This window comes from Oxyura jamaicensis, chromosome 2 (genome assembly GCF_011077185.1).
Source record: "Oxyura jamaicensis isolate SHBP4307 breed ruddy duck chromosome 2, BPBGC_Ojam_1.0, whole genome shotgun sequence".
NCBI lineage: Eukaryota > Metazoa > Chordata > Aves > Anseriformes > Anatidae > Oxyura > Oxyura jamaicensis.
In genome coordinates this window covers 21,466,108-21,492,321 of record NC_048894.1, presented here as the reverse complement: position 1 = coordinate 21,492,321, position 26,214 = coordinate 21,466,108, and the positions used below count along the sequence as shown (strand labels likewise).

General features: G+C 42.7%; 2 protein-coding genes across 6 annotated transcripts in view; one reads left to right on the top strand and one right to left on the bottom strand.

The window, feature by feature from the left end:
- Positions 1-16,829, bottom strand: part of TRDMT1 (tRNA aspartic acid methyltransferase 1) — a 45,598-nt gene extending 28,769 nt beyond the window's left edge. The window contains exon 1 of one of the 3 annotated variants that reach the window (XM_035316231.1): positions 16,447-16,829. Coding sequence is in view for 1 of the 3 variants with exons in the window: in XM_035316228.1 (XP_035172119.1) it covers positions 3,572-3,635 (64 nt within the window). In the remaining 2 variants the exon portion in view is untranslated. Of the gene's footprint in view, positions 1-3,571; positions 3,858-16,446 lie in introns of those variants that run through there. The other 2 variants (XM_035316229.1, XM_035316228.1) reach the window with 2 other exon arrangements.
- The window catches only part of VIM (vimentin), a 31,134-nt gene extending 5,291 nt beyond the window's left edge, over positions 1-25,843 (top strand). The window contains exons 2-11 of one of the 3 annotated variants that reach the window (XM_035316226.1): positions 12,223-12,226; positions 17,836-18,391; positions 18,482-18,542; positions 22,465-22,560; positions 22,701-22,862; positions 23,302-23,427; positions 24,147-24,367; positions 24,454-24,497; positions 24,899-24,984; positions 25,478-25,843. In XM_035316226.1, the coding sequence (XP_035172117.1) occupies positions 17,847-18,391; positions 18,482-18,542; positions 22,465-22,560; positions 22,701-22,862; positions 23,302-23,427; positions 24,147-24,367; positions 24,454-24,497; positions 24,899-24,984; positions 25,478-25,519 (1,383 nt within the window). In that variant the 5' untranslated portion in view covers positions 12,223-12,226; positions 17,836-17,846 and the 3' untranslated portion in view covers positions 25,520-25,843. Of the gene's footprint in view, positions 1-4,848; positions 4,853-12,222; positions 12,227-17,746; positions 18,392-18,481; positions 18,543-22,464; positions 22,561-22,700; positions 22,863-23,301; positions 23,428-24,146; positions 24,368-24,453; positions 24,498-24,898; positions 24,985-25,477 lie in introns of those variants that run through there. The other 2 variants (XM_035316224.1, XM_035316227.1) reach the window with 2 other exon arrangements.
- Positions 25,844-26,214: the final 371 nt, after the last annotated feature.

Genomic DNA, 26,214 nt, shown 5'->3' with positions numbered 1-26,214 from the left:
TATTTCTTAGTGAATGCGAGGACGATCTAAAAAACAATTGTACATTACTTGTTGCCAAATGCATTCTACTTTAATGACAACTGCCGAAACAATGAACATCCTCATCCTGCAAACCCAATTATATGCTGTCGTAGAATCAAGTTTATAAAAAAATTGCTGCCAAAAAGGACATCAAGGTAAAAAAGAAAGCCACAGATTTCCTGGAAAATACCTATTTGCCATTGAAACCGCTGACAATTACACAGAAAAAATACAATGTTGGATCGGTGCTGCTGAACATAACTGGCCAAAAAACTGCCTGTGTAACAGAGCCAGGAACCAACACGGAGCGAGAAGTTGCCAGAACTACAGAATCCATGTTGCAGAACAAGTAGCTCTCCCACAGTGGCTGCACTAAAGAATTTTATGTTTTCTCTCTTTTCTAAATGATTCTGTTGTTGTTCTTGGCTGTATAGATTCAACAGAAACCATACCAAGAAAATACAGTATTGTACATAACCTTCAGCTCTCATGCATCTGGCTTATAAAAGCACTGGTGAAAGAAATGCTTTCTTTCAAGCTTCATATTTATATGAAAAAAAAAAAAAGCCTTCTAAATGACATCCAAAAAGTTGTACCAGAGACATCTTCAAATAGCATGGTTTCAGATACACATATAGGCCTAAAACATATAAGAAATCCTATTATTATAATACAAAAAGTACTTTTAAAGGAACATTCACTTTTCTGTTTGATTTCCACATAAAAGCAAACACTTAAATCCTCTTGACTTTACTTTCTTCCTCTATAAACTAAGAAAATTGAATCCAGATGTCTGAAAGACTTGAAAAGAAAAAACAGCAGAAGAGATCAAAACGCCTGACTGTATCAGTATTCCTGCATGCAATTCAACTCATCAAAACCAGTTTTATATAATGGCCTGCCATTCAATATATAATTCAGTGCAAATTATATATACCCTTTTATTCAGTTGCCTGTTAGTTTTCACTAGACTTGAAATAAGATTCTCATCCTATTGGAAATAAATTTACCCTTCTGGGAAGCTATACAAAGGCTTTGGTTAATTCTTTTACTCTCCAAACTACACAAGATATAAATGATACATACATTTCCAAGCCTGGGTATGTGCAGTCCCCTGTGGCATCATTCAATCAGTGTATCTTTTGGATACAAGTTTACAAGTATTCTGATAATCTTCTAAGGCTGCATTTCCAGTATCCCCATTCCCTAAGTATTTTGTTGTGTTGCAAACGGTGTTTTCCTAGTTGGAGATGGATGGCTACAGGATATCACATCTGGCATTACAATGCGTTAATTACTGCAGAACACAGCTGAACATTCGCAAGCGCCTATTATTGTGTTAAGAACAGAGCCAGGTGGCATTCAGTAAATATTTTTACATACATACAACAACCAACACATGACAAGTTTCAGGTATCTGTCCACTTTCTACGGAAATATGGAAACTGTCTAGAGTCGCAGAATGGTTTGGGTGGGAAGGGACCTTAAAGTCATTTAATTCCACCCCCCTGCAAACCCTCCCTACGTGTCTTTAACACACATAGTTCCCCACCACTTTAAGGAACAAGACTACAAGAAAAGTGTTATCGTTACCACCATACTCTCCCTTGATTCCACAAAGCCTCCAAAATCTACAGCTCCGTACCCAGATATATTTTGCTCTTAACACATGTGTTTGGAAATAAGGAACATGCATTACTTCAACAGGTGGTTAGGATTATTTACAATAACAAGGAGGGTACCTATGTTGGTATACAATGTATTTTTACATATTATACATATACAAAACATACATAAACATTCAAGCAAAAATTATACATTAGAAAAATGCCTCACTGACAATGGTTTAAGTGAATGAATGATGCTAAGTGACTCCACACTAAGCATAATCTTTTAGTATTACACAGTTCACAGGAAGAACAAGATAAAGTGAGTTTTCACCTGATGTTTTTAGGAAAATGCTCTCTGCTGTACAGAGTAACAGAAGGGCTGTTAATAATTATGAAAGGTTTAGTATTTGTAGGATTGCAGTTGTAATTAAAATTATTATCATGATTATTGTAAATGATATAGATTTGTGTTGACACCTGGACTGAGCACAGTAACAAAGCCCAGGGTTTTTTACAAAGGAGCTCAATAATCCTAGCTCAATTTTTTTATTTGGGGAAGCCAAGTCACAAAGAGTCTATGGGACTTGGTGAAAGTCACCCAGGCGGTGGCTTTTACAATTTAAAATAAATAAAATTCTTCTACAGTGTTCCCGACACCAGATCAAAAACTCACCCAGGCACATGATCTAGCATGAACTCACAATATCAGCTCACGTTCTATACTTGGTTTCATGTTTAGAAAATATCAGCTATTCATCAAACTACGTGAGACAGTGATATGGTTTAGTGGAGGACTTGTTAGTGTTAGGTCAGAGGTTGGACTAGGTGATCTTGGAAGTCTCTTCCAACCTAGATGATTCTGTGATTCTGTACTGAAAGATGAAAACGCTGAGTCTACCTGCATGCCTATGGGATAATCTGGCTAGTCTGCCTGTGCGCCTGTGTGACCCTGATCCCATTTGCAGCAGGGGAATGCCAGCAGGTGACAGAGCACATATTAATGTGTGCAAAGTCAGGGCTTTCCTGAGAGCAGCTACCTGGGCTGAGGCAGGACCACAGATCCCTCACCTCCACCCCGGGTGCATGGTGCTACCCAGCGGGCCACAACCACTTTGAGGCACTGCCCAGTTTAGATTCATAAAGGTTGGCGAAGGCCTTCAGGATCATCTGGTCCAACCATCCCCTACCACCACTATCACCCACTAAACCATGCCCCTAAGCACCACGTCCAAAACTCCTTGAACACCCCCAGGGATGGTGACTCCACCACCTTCCTGGGCAACCCGACCCAAGGCCTGACTGCTCTTTCTGAGAAGAAATGTCTCCTCATTTCCAACCTGAACCTCCCCTGGCACAACTTGAGGCCATTCCCTCTAGTCCTGTCGCTAGTTGTCTGTGAGAAGAGGCTGACCCCCAGCTCCCCACACATTCCCTTCAGGTAGTTGTAGAGAGCAGTATGGTCTCCCCTGAGCCTCCTCTTCAGACTAAACAACCCCAGTTCCCTCAGCCGCTCCTCACAGGACTTGTGCTCCACGCCCTTCACCAGCTTCATTGCCGTGGACCACTGACACCAACACCTCACTAGCCAAAACCCAGCTGCCACCGCCCCTTACAACTCGCCCCCACGGCCACCTCACGGGCACAGCCCCCTCCCCGGCTCCCCACCACTTTCCTGCCAGTCTGGAGGCTGGGGGGTGAGGGGACAGGCCATGCCTCCACTTAGAGCTTTCTCCATCCCCTCCTTCCCCACGGTGCTTGTGCAAGACGGCAGGGCAGGGGCACCCCCATCGGCTGGGGCAGAGGGGCCATCTTAGCCCGCCCCGTCGAGAAGATGGCGCCCTCCGCGGTCCCCCGGGGGCCGGGGGCGCAGGGAGAAGATGGCGCCCTCGCGGGGGAAAGGGAAGGGGGGCCCCGAGGAAGGCGCTGGCGGCGGCGGGTACCTCTCAGGGCCTGGTGCATGCCCCCGATGCCGCTGTACAGCTCCAGCACCCGCAGCGCCGCCATCCCGCAGCGCACGGCCCGGCCCCGCCGGCCGCCTCCCCGAGCGCCGCCCGCCCGTTCCGCCGCTCTTTCGTTCCCACTCCGCTCGCTGAGGGGCTGCCGGCTTCGTGCGGCGCTGCTAATTGCTCGTTAAACCCCCAAACGGGCTGGAGCCCCGTGGGGGAAGCCACCTGCCAGCATGGCCAGTCCCTCGCCTGTGTGGGGAGGCCGGTCGTGTGGGTGAAATCAGCAAAAGGCAGGCTGGGGGCAGAAATTGATGAGGGTGGCTTGTGCCTCGCGAAGGAGGCAGGGCTCTCACCGTCTCCCCAAAACCCAGCCTGTCAGCAGGAACCCAGGAGGCCGCTTCCCAAACTGTGCGGGCCGGGCATGGGGAGAGAAGGGAAAAAGGCCCCCCGAAAGGGCTGTGTCTGCCCGCTGGGCATGGTGCTGGTGTGCTGTCCGGCTGGGCAGCTGATGCTAATGGCATGTGGCAATTCTGCTGGCCTAAGCGTTTGTCTTATTTTTGCAGGAGTGATTTTAGTCTGCAGGGATGGTTTGAAAAGCCGTTTCAAAGCCTGTGCTGCTGGTGGAACAGGAAGGAAGGAAATAGCTGATGAAACTCTCCTGATTTGTCTTAACGCTATGAAATTGCTTTCTCTAAATTAAAAAGGAAGAGATGACTCAAAGACATAGTTGCCCCTGAAAAGCAGTTAGTTTGTAACAAGAAATGTCAGACAGACGCATTTACAGATACCTACAAAACCCAAAGAGTAAATATACTGCACAGTACAATGTGGGTTACCTACTTCACACAAATAAAGATATTTGCCTATGCCAAAGTTTGAAGATTTAGATTCTAAAGTGAAGATGAAACATGAAAAAAAAAAAAATCTGAAAATGTTTCTCTAATAATTTCTTAAGTTAATTATATTTTTGTGGAGCCTTCTAGAAACCTGCCAAAAATAAGGTGGATTTCAGGAGTGTTTATTTTTCCTTAGCAGCTGTCTCATGCAGCCTGTCATAGTAACTCCTATCTCTTGTCTTCTGCTGAAAGTGGAGGGTGAACCAGAAAGAGATCTGCTGTCTTTCAACATACTTATCCAGAGTATGGGACTCATTGGCTGTGGAAAACAATAGAAACACAATTCAAAGTAAGAATATTAATCCTCCCAGCATTATTATTATTATTATTATTATTATTATTATTATTATTATTATTATTATTATTTTGAAACAGTTCTGTCATTCCCTGTGGATTTTCATCATCAGAGCCTGGGGCTGTTGATTTATTTGCTAGCCATGGAAGTAAGCATGTGACTAAGAAAAGAAGCCTGAGGTCTATTTTGACAATTTCTGAAAGGAAGTGTAGCAGCTGAGGCACCAAAGAGGAGAGCAGCGCACGTTACAAGAAGTGGCAAGACAGGTAGCTTGCACAGACAGTGGGTGAAGAACTGAGAAAGGCGGCTGAATCACGTGGCTTAACAGAACAGGGAATATTCTGGCTGGAGAAAACCGTTGTCAGACAAAGGAGATGAGGAAGACTGAAGAAAAGGATTCGGGATGATGATGATGGCTGTGATGAACAAGATTGTTCTCAGCTAAGAAGATAAAATTCAGTAGGAGCCTGTCAAAATACAAGATACAAGGTAAAGGTAAAGAAAAATGAGACTTTTAGACTACTGAAATTAGTAAAGCCCATTAATGAATTTTAGCTCCTTGTGTTACTAGTTCAACAATCTATATACATCACAGCAAAGCTAAATATTGTAATGAGGGCTTTAGGCAGTCACAAGCAGTTCATTTATTTGGAGCTGCCCAGTATCTGGAGCAATTAAAGCTACAGAGGAACAATATTTCCTTATATCAGAAGGGAAGACATTGTTGAGCCCCATTTTTCCCTCTTCTTTCCCTGTTTCCAAAGTATTCTTGCCATTCACATGGCAAAGGTAGAGTCAAGTGGAGAAAGTAGCAGATGCATTTTTCCCATACTGGTGACAGTAGAACATTCCGTGCTCAGGGGAAGTTCTCCACCTACCTCCTCTACCAGGCATCCTCTGTGTAGTAAACCATAGAATCTGATAACAAGCCTCCACTCTGGCAACAAAGAAATTAATAAACTAGGCTGAATTTCATTACCTTAACTTTGCAAAGAATAGGAAACACCAAAATTTCCCTTGTGCTCATTTTTAAACAACTGCCAGTAATCAGTTTTAGAATTCTGTATAATGTCATCTGCCCTAACCTGGTTCTCCTTATTAATTGACAGCTATGAAAAGGACCAAAACCAAACCAGAGACTCTGGAAACAGTTACTTCTAGCAAACTTCCTTTATAAATGTAAAGACAGCATAAAAATAACTATAAGTTTTTTTGTTCATGGTTAAGTTAGAAAAATCTTGGTAACACATGTTGCCACTGCTACCAGGCAGGCTAAATGGTTGCTCTCTCTTGGTCTTGTGGCCTGGCAGCAGCCACAGTCTGCGCTAAATTTCCGAGCTGAATCTCTCTGACTTACTGAAATTTGGGTATTGTGACAACTCTTTCTTCGCTTTGTGCATATAGGATGGTTAGGATTCCTGTAAATCTCAAACAACATTTGATTTGATTAACAGAGGAGATTAATAACAAGAGCTCGAGTCCAATATCTGCCTTCAGGCCCTGTTCCACTCTCAGTAAAGGTATTTGTACAGCTCCTTAAGACTTCAAGGGAAGCAGTTTGTTCTATGACCCTTCTGATTTTGACTTTCTGATAAGGGATTTCAGATTCTGCAGCTTTGAACTCTTAATGTTATTTGGACACAGGTTTTTACTGTTTCGTATATCAGTTATGCCTCAACAATATACCTGGCTTAAAATAAGAAATGCTAGCCTTTTATAAAGAAAAACTAGTTTATTCTAAATGAACACATCCATAGAACTATGATAATGCATTGACAAAGCATCTATTTTCTTGACTGACATATATTTATAGTAAAATATAAGTTTAGCAAACTGATCATTTAATGGCATTTTTGAAGCCAAGACATCAGCATATGATACCAGCATTTTCATTGAGACAGCTTTGGAAAACTCCTGCCTCCTAGCAACTGGCAGCATTTCCTCAGTTCAGAAGTTTCCGAAGTTTGCCCACATCTCTGATGACTGGTATGATATAGGTAATCGTGCTAGATCTGAAACTGTTGTCCTGGTAACCAGTAAACACATCCAGTGAAATAGATGCATGTGGTAAGAGGAACATGCAAGGGAAACCACTGCAATATTTTCTCCTCTTGCAATGCTTTCAGAGTGTTAAAACTGTTACAATTACCAATGCTGCAAAATAACATCACAGAAACATGCAAAAAACACCGCTTTAGGATTCTGTGTTTCACTGTATCAACAACTGGAAGTTAAAATGACAAACTGTGACAGGGCCATGCATGCTCTTGTGCTCAAAGAAAAAAGCAAGGATTTCCACTGTTGTATTTTTATGGTTCACACCAGCAACAAATACATGAAACAACCCCCCACACAACATTTCATAGGCACCTTAGGCCTTCTGCAGTTTTCAAGTCTTCTCCTGCAGTTTCTCCCTGCCATCCCATCTGCAGGGAGCAGTGACTAACAGGCCACCAAGGCGTCCATCTGCACCCATCTGTGAGCAGAAGGTCACCAGTCTGCAGTGCATGTCACAGGGTTTTATTGATGCCACAGTGCCGTAGCAGTATCAATTGCTTCAAGTTTCCTTTGAATGTAATCCCTCACTGTAAAGCCACATAGTGGAAGCTAGTAGATCTGTACTTTGAAGTGTTTGTGAGCATTTCCTCTATATGCAAAAAAGGAAAGAGAACAAGAAAAATCTCTCTCTGCTGACATGCCAAGTGTTTAAAAGTGCACTAAGGCTGCAGTAAAAGCAAATATTGTTGGTGATTGAATGACAAACAAGATCTCTTGTGTCCAAAAGTCTAGTATAACCTACTAAATACCTAAATGAAGATCAGAAAAATTATACAGACATCTCAGCTGTCTAGAAGAGAAGCTCAAGTTCTGGGTCAGAAATCACAGTGGCTAGGAAGGAATGCTAGGCATGTCATACTCTTGCGATGCCATCACTGATTGAAAAAGTTCACTGAGAATGTCTAGCATAAATTATTGTTTCCATAACCATTGGCCCAGTATGTTACTAATACTGAAAACCTTTTGCAGTTTATCAAAATTGAGCTGTACTAGATGTAATGTTTCATGAGGGACTTTATCAGACTTGGTTTCTGATGAAGCGTTGCTCAGTAAAGTTAGCTTTCAGCCACCAACATGGCATTTCCAGGAACCGTGCTGGGCTGTGCCAGTATGTCCACTGAAGCCTACGATTTTCATCTATAATCCTACACATCTGCAAGACTAGAAGTGAAACCCACATCAGGCTAGGTTTGTTAGCCTCTCCCAACCCGTTTCTAAGCACTCTATACAGGGAAAATGTATATAACTGAAATTATCTGAAGAGCCATCAAACACAAGTATTTATAGCCTTTCTATTTTCAGACATATTAATCTCATTTCAACATTTTATTTTCAGGTTCTGGAGTTATGCATGTACTCTGTAGGGAATAAGGAATAAAAAAGACATTGCTTCTCTAATTAATTCATTACCTTCCTGGTTGAAATAAATATAAACAAATCTGGCCTGTTTGTTATGTTTGGCCTGCAGTGGTAACCCTGGCTGGATGAGAGGCATTATGTCAACATAGTGTTGTTGACTTTCTTGTTGTACTTACACGTTCCAACACCTGGCCAAAAATAAAGGATTAAAAAAAAAACAAAAACAAAAACAAAAGAAGTCTTGTAAGCAATATATATCTCTGTATAAAATCTTTGCTGGACTGAACAAAACAGAATCTGAGCTCTACAAGTCCTGCTGCAGTCAGCCAAAAGATTTCTGTTGCAGTGAATTTGCTTTGAGTCAGATCTTGAAGGGTCACAGGAAACTGGTGGCAGCAGATGCAGGGCAGATCCGTTCAAGCTACTCCCTCAGGACATGCTGATGGCGTGGGAGATCCCAGCTCCCTTGCAGAGCAGGAGGAGATGGTAACACGTTCTAGCTCTCTCAGAGGAGGGGGGATAAGGAGAAGAGACAGATGAGTGCAGATGGCAAGCCTGGATGTGCTTCTTACCTTTTTGCTTAAGGCAGGAGTTTTAATCTCCAGCATCCCCATATGGTGTGCATAGTATACAGAATGACAAACTGAGAAGAACTTGTAGCTATCTATACACTGGCATTGATCGTGCCTTTGGTCACAAACCCATCTAGTATCACCTAAAGCTTTTGTATACCACAGGCTTGTCTTTTTTAAAAAAGTTCTTCCCCTGCCCAAACTTTGTTTTTTCATTCAGCCCCACGTGATGATTTTAATCTTTGAGTACGCCTATAGCTGGCACAGGAAATGAGATGCCTTACGCTGGTCACCATGGTGGTAGGATTTCAGTAGTAGGGTGTTTCCTCCAGAGAGGAAGCAAATCTTAAATGCAGCCACAGCAGAGCTGTAACTGCAGACTTACTGAGCTATCTTGAAACCACAAATGCACGCACTGAGGACTACCAAACCTGCCCAAGAAGTTGAGCACATGATGCCTCTGCAGCACTGAAGTCTTTTCCACCTTGGTTACATTACTGGCACTTCGCAAATGAGTTACTTCAAAACTAGTTTAAGGCCATTTGGTATATCACTTAAAGTTGCAATTATAGGAGTGACTGCAGTGTAAATATTCTCTCTCTCTTTTTTTTTTTTTTTTTTTTTTTTTTTTTTTACTACGTTTGTTTCTACAGGTGTCTGTCAAGCATACCAATACACTTAACCTTAGCAGCTGGGACAGAAAGTCTCTTAGAAAATGGTCTATAGAAAAGCACAGGTTTGAAGAAGTTGTGAGATTGTGTAAAGGTAAAATGGAATTGAGGATTAATTTAAAATCCTGTAAAACCTTGTAAATTTTTCCAACTAAAACAGAAAGGTGTCACTTTTGGCTGCTAGGTTTGTTTGGATCCTTTTTCCCAATTAAGTATTGCCTGAGGTAAGAATGGGTCTTCCTAAAGTTGAAACAAACCTTTTTTAGAAAAAGTGCTATGAATTTAAAACATTAATTTTGCTGAGACAGCCTAGAGACAGCAGCACAAATAAACCTAACCTAAATGGGTTAAGAAAGTCTAAAATAGTTCTTTCTGAAGAAGGGAAGTCTTCTTGCACAAGACATATGCCAGTACAGACTGGCAGTGTCAATATTCATCTGTAGGGATTTGGCTGACTCCAGCAAATGTTTCACATAATTCATAAGAGAAATACAATGGGATATTGTTGGAATTGTCTATCAGGGACCCTGCACAGCAGCCAAAGTCCCTGAGGATGACTTCATTGCAGAAACAGTGCCAAGTCACATATAGCACTCATCTCCTATGCTATAGAGCATAGTTGTGCAAAAATCAGAAAATGGAGTTAAACACAAGTCATTAATTAACCTCCATTATGCATACATCCCATTGTCAGTACCAGTCCAGGCACCACAAATATTATAGTACAATAGTACTATGTCCTTGAGATAATTCATTTACAGAATATATCTCTAGACTTCTCTTGATACTATAGAAGTTGATGATTTTAGGAATACATCTGTTGGACTACAGCGTTATTACCATATTCACAGTAATCCAGTCCTCTGTCTTTGAACGATCTGGCCTGCATGTTGTTTCATTACCTAGAAGGCTCCTTCATTATGCAGGAAGTTATTTCATCCTGCTGTGCTTTGGCCTTAGGTTGTGGGCTTGGTAACCTCCATGTTGTGGAGCTTATGGGAAATGCATATTTCACGTCAGATAAGGAGCCACAAACACTGGAAAAGTTTGAGAGTCAACACCAATAAAGCATCTACAAAGCTCCTAAACAGTTTCTATGTCCTTCCTCCAGTCATTCCACACAGGCATTAACTCTTTCCTACACAATGACCATAAGCAAGAGCCAAATTATCAAGGAAAATTTCAGGTATATTGTGAGTCCATGTTTGTAATGGAAAGCAGGACACCTTTCCACCTGAAAAATAAGGACTCTCCACTCTTCTAGATACTTTCCCTTTTCCTTCTCCAACCATATACACCATCTGCTTTATATGTATTTAATACTTTTTCTACTCCAGTCCCTGTAGTTAAATTTTTATTTTTTTATTTTTGCATACTACCATCTTAAATCTGGATCATCTTCCCTCGTCAACCCCATCTGGACAGAGCATATTCATGCTTGGAGATTAAGCATAGAGCAGGCATGTAGAAAGTCGGTCTTCTCAGCTTTGGGGTGTGCAAGCCACGTCCTCTTCCCTTTGTAAGAAGCTAACTAATCCCAGAGTGGCTAACACAATGTACAGTCAGTTTATGAGACTCATTGGAACCAAGGATTTGGCACAAGAGCTTGAACTGAGGAATCCAGTAAAAACTTGGCCCTCAGCTAGTACTTTTCTGCTTGTCCTGGGCATCTCAGAGGAAGAATTGAACAATTGCAGCACGTAATTAATAATTCCATTGCTGTGTCCTGCCCCTTCCTCAAAAAGAACATCATCATTTCCTGGTATATCATGGCAAGAAAACATTAGGCTATTTATGCTTTGTGTAAGTGATGGAACTGGGGGAGAGAAAAGAATGAAATCACTCCCCAGATTTAATTGTTTTTTGGCTAGAGGAGCCCTTTAAGCAGTTTGCTTTGAAAAACCTTGGCCAAAAAGAAGTAGTAAATGTGTAACTGACAGGGTTCATTAATGGCCTACTAGAATCACTTCTTTTAGCTTTTTCCAACAGAGAGAATGGATGGATGAATGGATGGATGACTCGAGTTTGAAAAGGATTGCAATCTCAAATTTTAAAACAGCAATCCCAGACAAATTTGTATTTATGTTTTCCTATTGTAATGTGACGAATGAATGTTCATCCATGCTGTTGACTTCTACCTGTGCCAACAGCTGAATGCAGGGATAACAACTGAGTACTGTTCTTGATAGCAAAGACAAGGCAGCGAAGTCAACAGAGTGGCAAAGGACAGAAAGAAAAAGCATTTTACAAATGCTCTACTGAAAGCTTGAACTGACTATAAAGTAAAATCCTTTACTTAAGTTAAAAAGGCTTTATAAAGTGTCCATTGTGATCCTTGAGTAGTTCCATAGGAAAAAAAAAAAAAAAAAAAAAAAAAAAAAAAAAGAGGACTATTTAGTCATCAAAAGGCACCGTGAAATTGTTTGCTTTGATATTGAAAGAAGGTATTCCAGAAAAATCATATTCAAACAAATATTTACAAGTCTTTTATCCCATTTGTGAGACTCACTGAAAACAAGAAGCACAGCTATAACTAAAGCTACGTGAACAAGTTCCAATATCAGGGTGAGATGTGAACAGTGCTGAAAAAATTTCTCCCCATTCCTTCCTCCGTTCATTTGTGATGAGCTAGGCAAGCTTTGCACCATAGGATGGTAGTTCCACTGGATCAAAGAATCTGAGTCCAGAAGACACATTAGTAAGCATGGAGAGGGGTCAGGGGGAACACGACACTGACAGAGTCGGCCTTCAGCAAAACACTGTTTTTCTTGTCAGCAGTCGCTAGCTCCTCCAGTTTTGTATCAGTCTGCAAGAGTGAACCATAAAGAAGAAGCAACAATAATTAATCTCTGTCTTTCCTGTACTTTCTCCTGGATGATTTAATGTTTCTTCAAGCTCTGGAAGCATAAGGTGAAATTCATTTTTTCTCCTCAAGCCTTTCTTTTCTATGTTCCTGTACATCATCTGTTTAAGTATTCAACACATGCCCAAGTATTTATTTAATTTTTTTTTGTTTGTTGGTTTGGTTGGTTGGTTGTTGTTGTTTTTTTTTTTTCTTTTTCAGTGTAGGATTATGGGGTAATCCCTTTCAGCTAAAAAACACTTCATGTCCTACATCTTCTCTTGCCTCCATTTTCCCCATCTTGCTATGCTGTAATTTAACTCAGTGCAGCATTCATCTGCTCCTTCTTTTTCCACTCAGTCCCTGTGATTTGAGTATTGACATCTTTCTACTACTGAATGTGGTACCTTTTCCTCTCTCAAAAATGTGAAGACGTGGACTCTGATTATACCATGTTCATTAAATCTGATGTCTTCCTCAATCTGTGGTTTCTGTCGCCCTTTTCACTGCCATCATTTCTCCGTTGTGTGCCTTGTTTTCTTCTGTATGCACATCTACATGAGCATCCAAACACCCATTTTCTTATTCCTACCACAATAAATCTCTTACAAAAAAACAGTTTCTCTAAGTAAAAAGACTTTCAAGAATTTAAAAGATGATTGGGTCAAATTAAGAGCATTAACACTCTCATTTATATTCAAGATCCTCATGCACTTCTCTTGTTCTTTTGCCCTCTGAATGAGTTTTGCCTGGTTTGTCTTTGGCAAAATGCAAGCTTCATGAAATAAGGAACTCAAACAGCTGAAATTTCAAATTACCTAGGTTTGAACACCCAAATTAAGACTGAGGCACTTGGCATGGTCTGGAAATTAGTTCTGCCTAAAGAGTTTCAGGCTGAGCATCAAACCTCAAAGCATGCCATGCCTCTTGTCAGTTTGGAAATTCTTGGCCTTTACATCCCAGTCATTGCTAAAGATACTGTTGAGAGTCATCAGCTAGTGCTGTTGCTGTTAAATGCAGTGATTCAGAGTATACAGGTTGTCTTTTTTTTTTTTTTTTTTCTTATTTTTTAAGGGACGGATTACAGTAATCGCTAGACCTATGGAAGAGCTGAAAAACTTCAATTTCTCTCCACTACGTTGCTGGAATTGTGCATGCTGTTTGAGACAACACGGGCCTCAGGCAGAGGGCCATACTGGCTTTGAAAATGCCTACCTGATTTGGTAAAAGAGGGACAAAAGGATACAGAAAATACCCTGTTCTGGCAACTAGAAACCATAGTAGAGGGAACTTTATGCACAGCAATAATAACATCATACAACTGGGTGGCATGAGTCATGCTCAGAACACTTCCCTAGTGATGAAAGACTTACCAGTTTCATATAGTTCATTTTACATTAAAATATAATATTGCAGAGAGACGTGGTTAGTTTTGAGTATATAACCTAGTCATTTTCTTGAAAAAATCAGTAGCTACTCACAGACATTTGGTATGTTTTGTAACAATGGCAACTACCATAGGCAATACAACTTTAAAAATAAATTTCATTAAAAAAAAATCGATGTATTTTTTCAGACCTTAATTTGTCAAGGAGGTCACTCAGAAAGGGAGACTTAAATGCCCCAACACTTATGTGTTAGCCTCATGGTGTTCCAAAAAACAAAATCAGCTGCTCTCTGGCAGTGTGTAGGGAGAAGCAATCTCTGGGTTCAGAAACAGACGACTTCTCTCTGGGCTCAGAGGGGTTGCCTTCAGCTAGCTTGTCCAAATGCTGAACCAAGGCTACAGTGAGTACTGGCCTTTCTTGGGGGACCCCTGTCACACTCAGCCTCCAGTCAGAGTGAGGGACAGCCTCAGCTGATTTACCACCAGCATTTACTTTTTTTTTTTTTTTAATGGGAACCTAAGACTTTTCTGCTCTCAAAACCAAAGAAGCCTGAGTCTTCTCAAACCACAGCTGAAGGATGAAGTGCTCTTTTTCACGAGAAGTTGCAGCATTCACTCACTTGCTGTGTCTGAATATTATGGAGATTCCCTATTCAGTTGCTGCAGGACATTAACACTCTTTCATGTCCTCCTGTTGTAGTGAGCCCCTCTTCCATGGAGCATGTTCAATATTCATAGGACCAGGGGAAGAGGGAAGGAATGCCTCTGTAGCCCAGTTGCTCCCAAAAGGATTTAAGGATGCTTTATGGAACTGAGAGACAAAGTGATTGCATTTGCATAGCAGGATATTTTTGGTGGATATTTTACATTTAAGGGTCATTATATACTTCCTGGAAAAAAAAAAAAAAAAAAGAGAGCATTTCATATTGTAAAGCAGAATCTTCACTAAAAGTGCAGAAATCTAATTAATGAAATGAGTCAAATCTGTTTAGTCCAGGTTTATAATAATAGGAAAGCACATTCAATATTTGGACAATATTTCTCTAGTTTCTTGCTGTTTAAATCAAATAACAAATTAAAATAATGTGAATTTCATTATTTTCAGTGATGTTTTCAGACCAACACCTACTTGTCAGAGAAGTTCTGACTGTTACAAAGGATTTTTCATTCTTAGTGTAACAGATTTTCAGTGAAAAGTAGTGTAGGCATCTGCACTCTCTCCCTATGCATACCCTTTTTCCCTGTTAATGAAAGTTAAGCAACAATCAAATATTTTTTTGCTACACTTATAGGCACTGATTCTGTATTCCATTCTTGGCTGAGAACCAATCAATTCTCTGGCCAAAAATAAATAAAAATAAAAAAGGCCAAAAACAAATGGAGCAGCATGAACCAAAAGGCTCACAAGAAAAACATGAATTTCCTTTTCAGAGTGCCATTGGCTTTCTTCTGATCTACCTCTGTAGAGGTAAGTGGCAGCAGGCTGAACAGCAGCTGGCCTGAGTACTGAATTGCAAAGGAAGGCAACGCAGTGAACAAGGCGGCTGATCCTTCTTCACTAATAGACCAGTCTATGAATAATCCCTGACGTGGTGTTTAGTGATGCTGTTAGCTGTGTATCCTTCGTGTAAATGGTCAAGATCCTGACCAGCCAGGGTCTCTGAGAGTCCCATGGCATTTTCCTTAAAATTAGGCTGATTACTGTGGTTTGACTTCAGTTAAAACAAGTACACTCTACACGATTTTTTTCAGCTATGCTGAGATACATTTGATGCCAAGTACTCTGGATATCTTTCTGCATCTCAAGAGTCCAGTTTTTGTTCCCCTTTGGGTTTGGGTTGCAAGTATAGGTTATGTTTATCACAGCCTTACCAGAAACTTGGAGCTTCCTCCATTTCTGCACCTGTGTTAAATGCCAACCAGCAAAAGGCACTTTTGAGTTTATTGTAAGTCTGAAAACTGACAATATCCTAACATTTTTAGGAAAATTTCACAGTGAGAAACAGCAATGAGGCAGGTAGCCAAGAGTACATATGGTAGCATTGGCATAAACATACGGAGATTACATTTGAAACAAGGGGGAAGGAGGTCGTATTTATTTACCAGAACAAACACTTCCCTGAATTTTAGGGGCAAAGCATTTTCTGAATGAAGGATGACAGTTGCATGTGTGTGCCATAAAAGGTTTTGTGGAGTAGAAACAAGTTGTGGTGTATTAAGAGAAGCAGATTGAGCATGGCGCACCTTTCAAAAACTAACAATCTGTTACAACTATTGGTGCTGCTGAGTAAAGCATCTTTACTCTGCGAGGCTGTATGCTATGTGCCGCTTTACTTTTTGCCTGCTCATATAAGAAGTGTGTACTTTTGTGCCAGGACTCACAGAGCCTTATAGCTCAAACTTGATGGCTTGAACAAAGCACTGTCAGAGGACCGAAGAGCCAGCCAGCCTCAGGAAGGCTGAGAGGCCCCTGCCTCCTATTCAGGGCATGAATGAAGCAGGCTGTAGGCTAGGACTCATGCTGCAAGCACTTCAGTAGCTCAACCTTGTCAGCTTCATTGTTGCTACTAAGCTTCCGTGCACGACGAAGGGAATTACTGACATTTAGACACAAACTGCATTCCTATTCTTCTTGTTGCCATCAAACTAAAGCACGCACACACACACAAAACAAAACAAAACAAAACAAATTAATAAAATATATGGGCTTCAATTCTTCCTCGTAAGGTACAATACCTGAAGCAGAATATCTATCTTCACTGTGAATTGGGGTATGAAAATGACCTTACCATCTGCCCACTGCTCGTGTTCAGGTTTATCAGAATTTCCAGTGCAGATACTTGCTTCTGCAGGACTGCGAGTTGAAAGGAATTAAAAATCACTGGTAGTTTTGCATCCCATAAGTGCTGAAGGAATACATTACAGATAGTATCTCTACACTGTATCAGTCACTTCCTATAGCAAAGAGGAAAAATGTGTCACTTATGAGATGTGTCACTGCAGGATTGCTCCCTAGAGAACATGCCTCATGCTTTGGCCAGTCAAGTTTTATACTCTCTAAATGATAGGGTCTTCCATCATCTCCCTTAAATTACTTCTGCATTCATGCTGAAAATGATCTTGGGGAGTGTTCTTACTGCTACTCGGTCTAGTTTTTCTCTGCCACATGCTATGCCCCGTACTACCAACATCACTCTTCTCTACGGCTGGGCAGCCCCACTTTGGTAGCACCGCTGCTCTGGAAACACCGGGATTTTTGCCTGGCCTGTGAGGCTATTTGGGGATCACGCCTAGTGAATAGTTACCATTCAGAGAGGTGCCTTCTGAGGACTCTGATGGTTTGCCTACTGAAATTAAAAGCAAGAGCCTATTAAAAAGCCTTGGCTAAAACCAAGCCTGCTGCTATGCTAGTTATTACAGGGATTGTGTCCAAAAGCACAGCGAGATCCCGCTTGCAGCTATCTCAGTATCGTACTGGCATCCACACTAAAACCAGCCCCGGCCTGGGGCCACAGAAGGCCAGACCCGAGTGGATGGGGGACACCATGACGTGCTGTGAAGAGGACACCATGAAGCGCCGTGTGCGCTGAGGGGGCTGCTCGTGACAAAGGAAGACGGAAACATTTCATTTTTTCAGCCTGTGTTGGACGTCTGGCAGCCCTCTGTGCGGAGTTAGCATCACTCTCCCCTAACCTTACTACCGTCTTCCAGAAAGCTAAGAAAGAGAAAAAAAAAAAAAAAAAAAAAAAAAAAAAAAAAAGCAGTTTCTCAGAAAGACTCAGCGCTACGTGTACAGCCCCAGCCCCAGCCCCAGCCTCAGCCCCAGCGCGGGCTTCGGGCTTTCCCTGCCCGCCCTCCAAATCACTGCGCCGGCTCCAGAGGGGGCGTGGAGGGTCGGGGCGGCCACAGGCCCCACCTCGGCAGCCACAGGGCCCCCGGTGCCGCCCCCCGCCCCGCTTTGTGCCGCCCGGAGCCCCGCGCCCCGTCGCCCCCCCCCCCGGGCCGTGCCGTCCCCTCCCCGCCGGCCGGGCGCGGCCATTGGCGGCGGGCGGCTCGGGGCGGGCCCGGCGCCGCCTCAAAAGATGGGGCCCGGCCGGGGGCCGCCGCCCTTCTCCTCAGAGCCTCGCCTCGCATCAGCTCCCCGCCGGATTACAAAGCCCGCTTCTTCGCCGCCGCAGCCGCTACCACCATGAGCATCAGCAGCAAGAACTCCTCGTACCGCCGCATGTTCGGCGGGGGCAGCCGGCCCAGCACGTCGAGCCGCTACGTGACGAGCAGCAGCAGCCGGTACTCGCTGAGCAGCTCGCTGCGACCCAGCAGCGCCCGCTTCGTGTCCGCCTCGCCCGGCGGCATGTACGCCACCAAGGCCACCTCGGTGCGGCTGCGGAGCAGCATGCCCCCCATGCGGCTCCACGACGCCGTGGACTTCACGCTGGCCGACGCCATCAACACGGAGTTCAAGGCGAACCGCACCAACGAGAAGGTGGAGCTGCAGGAGCTCAACGACCGCTTCGCCAACTACATCGACAAGGTGCGCTTCTTGGAGCAGCAGAACAAGATCCTGCTGGCCGAGCTGGAGCAGCTCAAGGGCAAGGGCACGTCCCGCCTGGGCGACCTGTACGAGGAGGAGATGCGGGAGCTGCGCCGGCAGGTGGACCAGCTCACCAACGACAAGGCGCGGGTGGAGGTGGAGCGGGACAACCTGGCCGACGACATCATGAGGCTGAGGGAGAAGTGAGTGGGGCCTGAGGGGGACGCGGGAGGGGTGGGGAGGGCAGGGCAGGGCCCGCCGGGCAGCCCCTCACCGTGTCTCGCCGCTTGCAGGTTGCAGGAGGAGATGCTGCAGCGGGAGGAGGCGGAGAACACCCTGCAGTCCTTCAGGCAGGTCGGTGCGGGGAGCCCCGGGCTGTGGGAGGGGGGCAGGGGCCGGGGGGCCGCGGCCACACACAAAGGAGCCGCCGCGGTTCTCACGCGGAGCCGCCCCGTTGGCTTTAGGGGACCCCAAAAGGGAGGGGGGAGGCCATTGTCTGGCTTGATCCGAGTCTAGCCGGTGTTACAAAAGCGCTCCGATGTGGAATCGCTTTCCGAGCCAATAAAAGCGAAAGGGAGCAGCCATCTGCTCGCTTGGCTGAAGGGTATTAATGGTTTCTATGGGATTCACCGAGGAATGCAGATAGAGGCATTACGGCGAGCGTGGCGGCAGCAGACTGGGATAATAGACCCCTTTGTGTCGGAGGGGAGGGCGCAGGGGGCCGCATTCTTACCCAGTGTGTAATGTTGTGGGCACATTTCGAGGGAAAAGTGTCCGACGGGTGTGTGGCTGAGGTTTTGCACAAGGTAGAGCTCCCTTTTGGTGAATCGCATCACTTAGTGCCCTACCAGAAAACTGTTTCAAATTTAGCCTCTCATATCGGTGGTGTTTGCTGATCGGAAACAGGCAATTCGTTCCTGGGGTAAGTTCACAGCAGTCAAGTCCATGTTCTTTTGATGTCTGTTAGGGATGTGGTGTTGCATCCCATGTAAACTAAGATCTTAATGTAAGAAACAAGCTGCACAAGAGTTTAGTTCCTGTTAGGAAGCTACAATGTTGGCCAGATGATCTAAAACCCAAGTGGCAGAGAGAACCAGCTGTGTAGTGTTCAAAAAGTTCTGAGCGGAGGCTTTGATTGTGCAAAAACAGCTTTTGGCTTGGATTAAGCCTTATTTGGACTAGAAGATATTTAGGAAAGTGCCTTAAAACAAGATATCTTCCCTAAAACTGCTGCATTGCTAGCACTCCTCCTAGCTGGAACTGGCTGCCCAGTATCTCCAGCACTGACTGACTTAGTCTCAGAGCTCTTTGTAGGCGTTGGTAGATCTCACCATTCAGGAAGTCACCATCTGATTTTCAGTATTTCCCTGAGCAAAGCTTTTGACTACACTATAACTGTAGTCTGAGACCAGGAGTCTTAATGAGATAGTGTGGAGATTGAGACACCTATTCTCATTTGGCCTGGGAATTCAGTGTCTGCCACCTTTCTGGGCACTGAAGTTTGAAACAATTCAGAAATGAGGCTCTGCCTTAACTACAGTTGCTCAATTACTAGTGCTAAGCCAATTTAGTGTGAAGTTCAGTGCAAAACCACTTCTCTTTTTTGTTCTAGAGAATCTAATCTAATCAGATTGATTCAGTCAAAAGATTCTTTGACTTAAGGCTAACTTAATCTTGCATACTTATTTGGTGCACTTCAAGGCACTTCTACCTCTGTCTCAAACCGATTAAGCTTTGTGAAGGCTCCAGGCTTTTAAGCGAGCTTGGCTTTGTGCATATCCCACATTCATTATCCACTTCTCTGCGCTGCAGTGAGGGCTCATTCAGAAGCTCAGCCTCCAGCTGGTCTGTGGCAGCAGTGCAGCTTGAACTGTTGAGCTGTGCCAGTTCAACTTTTAAGGTGTAGCTTATGTGTAAGAACTACAGATCAGTCTGTTGAAGCACTAATCCACTCATGATATAAATAGTATACGCCAGTGAGTATGACTTGAACCAGAGCAACACCTAACTTTTACTTGCCACAAAACAGTAGTATTAACATGAAGATTTGGAAGACTAAGTATGTTTCAGTATAAGTGGTTCCAACGTGTGAAATGCAGTTCATACAATGCTGAACCTGAAACATCCTCTTGTGCTTTTATTGGGGAGGGGGAAAAAGTGATTAGTAAACCATTATGCTCTGGCACTCAAAGGGTGTATATGCTTAGATTTGGAATGCTTTGGGAGATGCTTTGCTGTTCTGGTATGTCATCAAACTTACCTTGCTGAAGCAGTTATACGCTATATTTTGTACACTATTTTAAAAGGAAGTGAACAACTATTTGAACTTTAACTTCTATGTGCAAAAGCTGCATACTTTAGACTGTTTAAGGGAGAGGTACTGAATTAAAATTTAAGTTTTTTAAAGAAAAGACAAGTGAGTTTTCACATATGCTGTGGGGTGTTCTACATAAAATAAACCTAGAGGTTCAGTGATTCTTTTCAGAACAAGAGAGGCATTGTAATTAGTGAGAAAGTTACTGCAGCTTTGTCAACTACTCCAGCAGCAAGGAAAAGAACCTGACCCTATGGCAAGACTAATGGGTCCGCTCCTGGCTAATGAGAGCTCTTTCTGAAATCAGCAAGCATATTCAACCCTCCTATGTGGCTGGCATTAAAGAATCTCTTAGGATAAAATCAATGCACAGTTCAATTACTTGTGTGCACTACTTAAACCTTGCTTGCTCAGGCTATAAATAGCTTAGTCATTTACATGGTGCCTTATCCATCTAGGAAATAGGGAGTGCAGAAGTGCATCCAACTGAATGAAAATGAATGTAGTAAAGCACATCGCATATTGAATGAGCCTTCAACTTAAGACGCTTTCTATTATAAGCTGCTAAAAATTCTGTAGTTTTTCAGGTCCAGGAAAAAATCAGTCTTCAGTATTCAGATTTTAAGATCCTCTGGAAAGTCTTTAGAAGTCTGTCTAATCATGTAAACATATTAGGTCATAGTCACTTAGCTTCCTTCCGGAATGATCAAGTTTTTTGGGAGGAGAACAAATGAATTAAGAATTTTTCTCTGGACTGGAAAACAGAGCCAAGATGCACTGTGGGTGTACAACTGGAGTTGGTAGGGAATTTGCTTCATAACACATCAAGGGGCGTTCTGCTGGGGAAGAACACCAGAGAACTCTTCTGGTGCAAGAACTTAAACCCTGAATAGCAATAATACAAGGAATGGCTTTCTAGTAGTCTAAAGAAAACAGTTCAATTTTCAAAGGTGCCATAACAGTGAGCACTGCTGATAAAGAATGCTTATGCTCTGGACAAATCCAGAAAGGCTTTAAAACAGGCTGTGAAAACCTGATACTTAGGCTAATACCATAGGAGCACAAGCATGCAGCCAGTATGAAAGGATCAGTCTTCCCCGTTACAAATAAATTGTTTTACTTCCATGTTTAAAATGTAAGAAGTTACCAATCAATGGTTAGGCTTCAGTTATGTTTTGAACAAATTAAAGCTGCTCCCACGTAACATTTATAACCTATTTTCTGTTGTGCCTTAAATGAATTTTTGCCGTTGATTAAGACTATCTCCGTCCAGCAAAAGGTGGAGTCTCTGCCAGTTAACTTGAGGGTGTAGGCAATGATGACTAACTCAGTTTGTGTTTGTACTCATACCTTCTTTTTCTCCAGGGGGATCTGGTGAACTACTTGCAGTAGTACTGGCCTGCAGTTCCTATATATATTTTTCTAGCTTTAGCAGTGTTTTCAAGCTGTGGTCTGTGGACCCAAGGGCCAATACAGTTGGTCACTGAGGAGTCCATAGGAGATGAACAAGAAGTTAAGCTCCCTGCTAGGTATGTGGGCACATAGGTATGAGCACACTTTTAAGCCCCACTGGAAAGGTGGAAGCCTAAAAATTGAAAGGCTAACTTGCTTTCAGTGTTGTCAAGCTAAAAGAGCTTAGCACTCACTTGTGACCTAGGTATGTGATATCTTTGAGCAGTGTTTACATCCACCATGATCCGTGTGCTCTTGGTTGTGGTTAGCAATACCATAGCAAAGGGGACATCTTCATATACTGTCTAGCTACCAAAATTGTGGTAAAGGTGCATATAATTGTCTCTGAGGCTGGGGTAGGAGTTGGCAAAAAGACGGAAATTTTCCACAGGTCTTGATTTCATGTTGTCTTGCCAAGAAACTTGGATGTAGGAAGAGTCTGTGCTACTGAACTTGCCATAGAAAATTCCACGACAGAAGATTGCTAATTGGTCTTCTCTCTCTCATCAGGATGTTGACAATGCCTCGCTGGCACGCCTTGATCTTGAGCGCAAAGTTGAGTCCCTGCAAGAAGAGATTGTCTTCTTGAAGAAGCTTCATGATGAGGTAAGATGAATAATGAGGTCTGTGATTGTGAGCTGTTGGTCAAGTGAGTGAGTAAATGCTTCCCTGGTTCTGGCCCAGGGTCCTAACCTGTGCATGTTGTGTGTATTGTTAGATATTAACTGTGTCCACCTCTCTCTAAGGAAATCCGAGAACTGCAGGCCCAACTCCAGGAACAGCACATCCAGATTGATATGGATGTTTCCAAGCCTGATCTTACTGCTGCCCTGCGTGATGTTCGCCAACAGTATGAAAGCGTTGCTGCTAAGAATCTTCAGGAAGCTGAAGAGTGGTACAAGTCCAAAGTAAGTAGAATCTATTGCTGGATTGTTCAGATCCAGCAGGCACTCAAATTAACTTTAGCTAACAGCTTTGCTATTTGTTTTGGACACTAGCACAGCTTATGGAACAGGGTAGTCTTTAAACTCCTGATCTGTGAAGAGCTGGAAAAATCAATGTTTGCCATAAACACAGCATTAAACTAAAGGGCTTATATTTCTATTCTGGTAGCTGGAGGCAGATGATGATGATATACTGGAGAAAGAAATAATGAATGGGTAAAAAGATGGGAGACATAATAATCCTATAGGAATAGGAAGATGTTTTATGTGTAATGTTAATGTTGAAGTGTTTCAGGTATTAGGGCTTTAAATAGATTCAGCTGCCTCCAAATTGTGTCCAAAAATAGTCTGTTAAACCCTTTCTGTTGAAGTATTTTGCTAACCAAACTGGGGATTTCCACAGTTTGCAGATCTCTCTGAAGCTGCTAACAGGAACAACGATGCGCTGCGTCAAGCCAAACAAGAAGCTAATGAATACCGCAGACAGATTCAGTCTCTCACCTGCGAAGTTGATGCCCTTAAAGGAAGTGTAAGTAGAAGACAGCAATTGTCGGGATGTTCTTCCCACTGCAGCTTTAAGCGCTGTGCTGTAGCTCAATGGATAGATGTGACTGCAGCTGATCTCCCATGCAAGACAACAGCACACGGGTACTTCTTGAAAAAGATGCTGTGGGTTCCATTTTTCTGCATGGGCTACAGTTCACTAGTCAGATTGTTTACACCTGAAGACAGACTAGTTCAGTGTATCAATACAAAATGAGTTCATACTCTTGCCATAATATTTACTGTTTATGTAATGCTTGCTGAGAGTGTTTATCGCTTGTCTGTCAGGTACAGCTGAAGCTATACGAAAAGCGTGAGGCAGTAGTAGGGAAGAGGTGCAGATCTTGCTGTTGCTGGAAGCTGATTGCCTGAAATGCTGGCTTGAAATAGATTTAACTATACTTGTAAATCCCCGCACTGACTACTGTCTGCATGCTGACTTGTAGTGCAGGTGTTAGACTTACTGTAAGGGTTTGCTTTGCTACCTGGTAGAGCAAATGTGGCACACCTTTGATCAAGCAGTAGAATGACACCCTGACTTTTCAAGGGGAGGATAAGGAGACACATTTAGGACATGCCTGGGCATTTTCAGAAAGGACATTAATGTAATTCAACTGCCCTTTTTTTCTTGAAATCTTCCAGGCCTTGAGGGTAGGGAGGAGTGGATGAACTGCAGCAGTGCCTTATCTTGTTATTCTCTTCCAGAATGAATCCCTGGAGCGCCAGATGCGTGAAATGGAGGAGAATTTTGCTCTTGAAGCTGCTAACTACCAAGACACTATTGGCCGTCTGCAGGATGAGATTCAGAACATGAAGGAAGAAATGGCTCGCCATCTTCGTGAGTACCAGGACCTGCTGAATGTAAAGATGGCTCTTGATATTGAGATTGCCACCTACAGAAAACTTCTGGAGGGAGAAGAGAGCAGGTAAGAATCCCATGCAGATGCTTCTCTAAACAGTAATTTCTAGATGATACTCTGTACCCATGTCTGACTTCATTTTTTTTCTTCAGGATTAACATGCCTATTCCAACCTTTGCCTCTTTGAACCTGAGAGGTAAGCTGCGTTACTATGTTTATTGCTGGCAGCCTTTTCTTTAGCAAAAGTCCTGGATAGTTCTTTCAGCTCCAGTGTTTGAACTGATATAAATGGAGTTGTGTATGAATATTATTACATACAACTACAATGTTTGTGCTTAGCCTTGGATGGGAGGAGGTACTTTGTTCCTGGATGCAGGCATTATAAATACCAGTACATAGCAAGTGATTGCTTGGGATTTCTGCTGAGATTCTTTAGGAATAAGAAGAAAATAGGGAAGATTAGCTTTTCATTCAAAGAGCAGAAGACTTCCCACTATACTAGACTGGGATTCTGAAAGCACATCCTAAACTGTTATTCCTCATTTCTTTGAGGAGGCATTTCATCTAGACTATTGGTAATATATTTTTCTTCTGCAGAAACCAACATTGAGTCTCAGCCAATGGTTGACACTCACTCAAAGAGGACACTTCTAATTAAGACCGTGGAAACTAGAGATGGACAGGTTGGTATCAGCTTCTGGCTTTATTCCTAGCACAGCTGGCTACTTTGTGCAATGGTGTAACTTGGGCTGGTGGTCAGTGCAGCATGTATGTCGTAGGAAGTATCAAGGAGAACAGCATCTGGGGCAGTCCAAGCTGCAGGGTTTTACATGCAGATGTAGCAAATGGGCTTCCATCACAAAATTCATCCGAGAATAAAAACTTATGTAGCTGCCGGTTTACTGTTTAGAGAGGATTTTAAGTTCAGATGAATTAGCAATTCTCAGAAAAGACTTCTTCCACCACCAGAGAAAAAGTGGCACTAAACCAGAAATACTAACTAGAGGCAAGATACTGTTTTCAGATTAAGTCAAAGTTTAAATGATTTCTTCACCCCATTAACCAACTAGAACTCATAAGTGACAGCTGATACCTGGTCACTTCTGTGCTACTAATTCCAAGTCTAACTCTTAAACTGTTTTGATACTTAACACAAGTATCTCTCCTTTTCAACAGGTTATTAATGAAACTTCCCAGCACCATGATGACTTGGAGTAAAGCTGAAGTGAAGATGCAAACTTAATGCAGGAGAAATTCTTACCAGCAAGGTTTTAAAAAGTCCATGTCTTAAAGGAAGAAACAGCTTTCAAGTGCCTTTCTGCAGTTTTTCCATGAGCGCAAGATTATTATGCTAGGAAATAGGTCTTAGATCTTGCAAACTGACTCTCCCTGAAGGATTAGAGTTTACAATGGAGTCTAGTTTACAAATAGCAATATCTTGTGCTGCAATACTGTTTTTAAGTATCTGAATTCAATAAAACTGCTTTTTCCAGCACAGTATGAGCAACCTGTCGCTACTTCAATAAATCTTTGGAAAATGGCTCTTGATGTGTTCTAATTCAACTTCATGACTTTCTGCAAAGCCATAACTTAATGCTGGAATTACTATACGGTTGACAGCTCCAGTACTGGTTGTGTGAAATGTTGTTTTTCAGATTAACTAGATAAACTGTCTTCCCATTTACTGCTTAGGTTTTGGAACCAACTAAAATGGACTATAACTGGCAGATGCATAATGTATTATGATATTTCTTATCAGTTGAATAAAATGATACTTCAAGCTAATAAAAAAATCTTGCTTTTATATACTATTTACCTAGTTAAGAGGAGCGAAGAATATTTGAAGTACTCTGAACTAGTTTTATAGGGCCTAGTTCTAATAACTGTGAAATGTTGTTCATGCGAGTCCTTAT